This window comes from Plasmodium cynomolgi (genome assembly GCF_000321355.1).
Source record: "Plasmodium cynomolgi strain B DNA, scaffold: 0543, whole genome shotgun sequence".
Classification (NCBI taxonomy): domain Eukaryota; phylum Apicomplexa; class Aconoidasida; order Haemosporida; family Plasmodiidae; genus Plasmodium; species Plasmodium cynomolgi.
The window spans coordinates 715-1,965 of NW_004192947.1; the positions used below are offsets into that span (position 1 = coordinate 715).

The following is a 1,251-nucleotide window of genomic DNA, read 5'->3' on the forward strand; positions in this document are numbered from 1 at the left end:
AGGAAAAAGCTAATTAAAATAAAAAAAAATATTTAGTGTACCTAAACTCTGAACCCTAAACCTAAACCCTAAACCCTGAACCCTGAAACCTAAACACTTGAAATATACGTATTATTTTATCAAGATACTAACCAATTTAATTAATTTTAAATAATATATTATTTACTAAAATATTTTTTTATTATTCTGCATTATTACCTTTTTTATATATTATTATGCATTTTAATTACTTTTAATTTAAACTAATGTATATTTTGACTTTAAGAAAAAACAGTAAATCACATACAAAACGATTTAATTAGCATTTGCTATTAACAAAAAAAATAATTACATAACCCCAAAATATATATAAACAAAAAATATATCACAATTTCGAACCTTTTTACGCAAAAGAAAAAAAAAAAAAAATGATATCTCTTGCGAAACTTTCTATATTTATCTTTGTAATGTGCTCCTGGCAATATCCTAACTATGTATGATAATTACTATTAAATTCTAAAATCCCCGCATTTATTATGATTAACTTTTTCTTTTTGCTAAAGATGAAACTTTTTTTCTTTATCATAATACTTGTCTACTCTATAAATTGTGAATGTACTTTTTACATTTTAGGTAACTGAACTGGTTACATCATGGGGTAATGGAACTAGCCAAAATGACACCTTAGATGTGAGGATTAGCAGATCATTAAAGGGTGAAACTGATATAGAAACAGGACAACAAAATAAATTTTCCGCCAATAGTAGTGGAGCTTTCCTTAAAAACACCGAGTTGGGTAAAGAATCTAGAAAATTAGATTCCATGGTTGAATTAAAAAAGTTATCAGACATAAAAAATAAGGCAGAAGATGAAAGAATGGAAATAAAATCCAAAGGATTTTCTAATGAATCGGAATATTCTAGGCGTAAAAAGAAAGAAAACTTATTCCTCTTCTTGGCCTATTCAGTTCCTTATCCATTAGCGTTGTACTGTGTATACCTAATTGTCGTTAGTTCTAATAGTGTACCATATTCGTGGGTCACATGTGGCATTGCAATTCCCGCATTCATAGGATTTGTCCTTTTGTTCTTATTCTTGGTATCCTACTACCCATTTAAAAGAATAAAAAATATCAAATAAAATTTTGAAATTCAAAACTTTCTCAAAAAACTACAAACATAGAAGATCTGAGAAATCAAAAAGAATATAATTATTCCATTTTAGTAGGCAATTTTGATGTTATATTATGATTTTATATATTTATTAGATCGA

The 1,251-nt window shown here is 26.5% G+C and overlaps 1 protein-coding gene across 1 annotated transcript; it reads left to right on the top strand.

Annotated features, from left to right (window-relative positions):
• Nucleotides 1–239: 239 nt before the first annotated feature.
• Nucleotides 240–1,119, top strand: PCYB_004620 (hypothetical protein; the record flags this gene model as incomplete). The annotated part of the gene is made up of 2 exons (XM_004227883.1): nucleotides 240–473; nucleotides 613–1,119. The coding sequence occupies exons 1-2, from the start codon at nucleotides 408–410 to the stop codon at nucleotides 1,117–1,119; spliced, it is 573 nt and encodes a 190-aa protein (XP_004227931.1). The 5' UTR covers nucleotides 240–407.
• Between the last annotated feature and the right edge of the window lie 132 nt (nucleotides 1,120–1,251).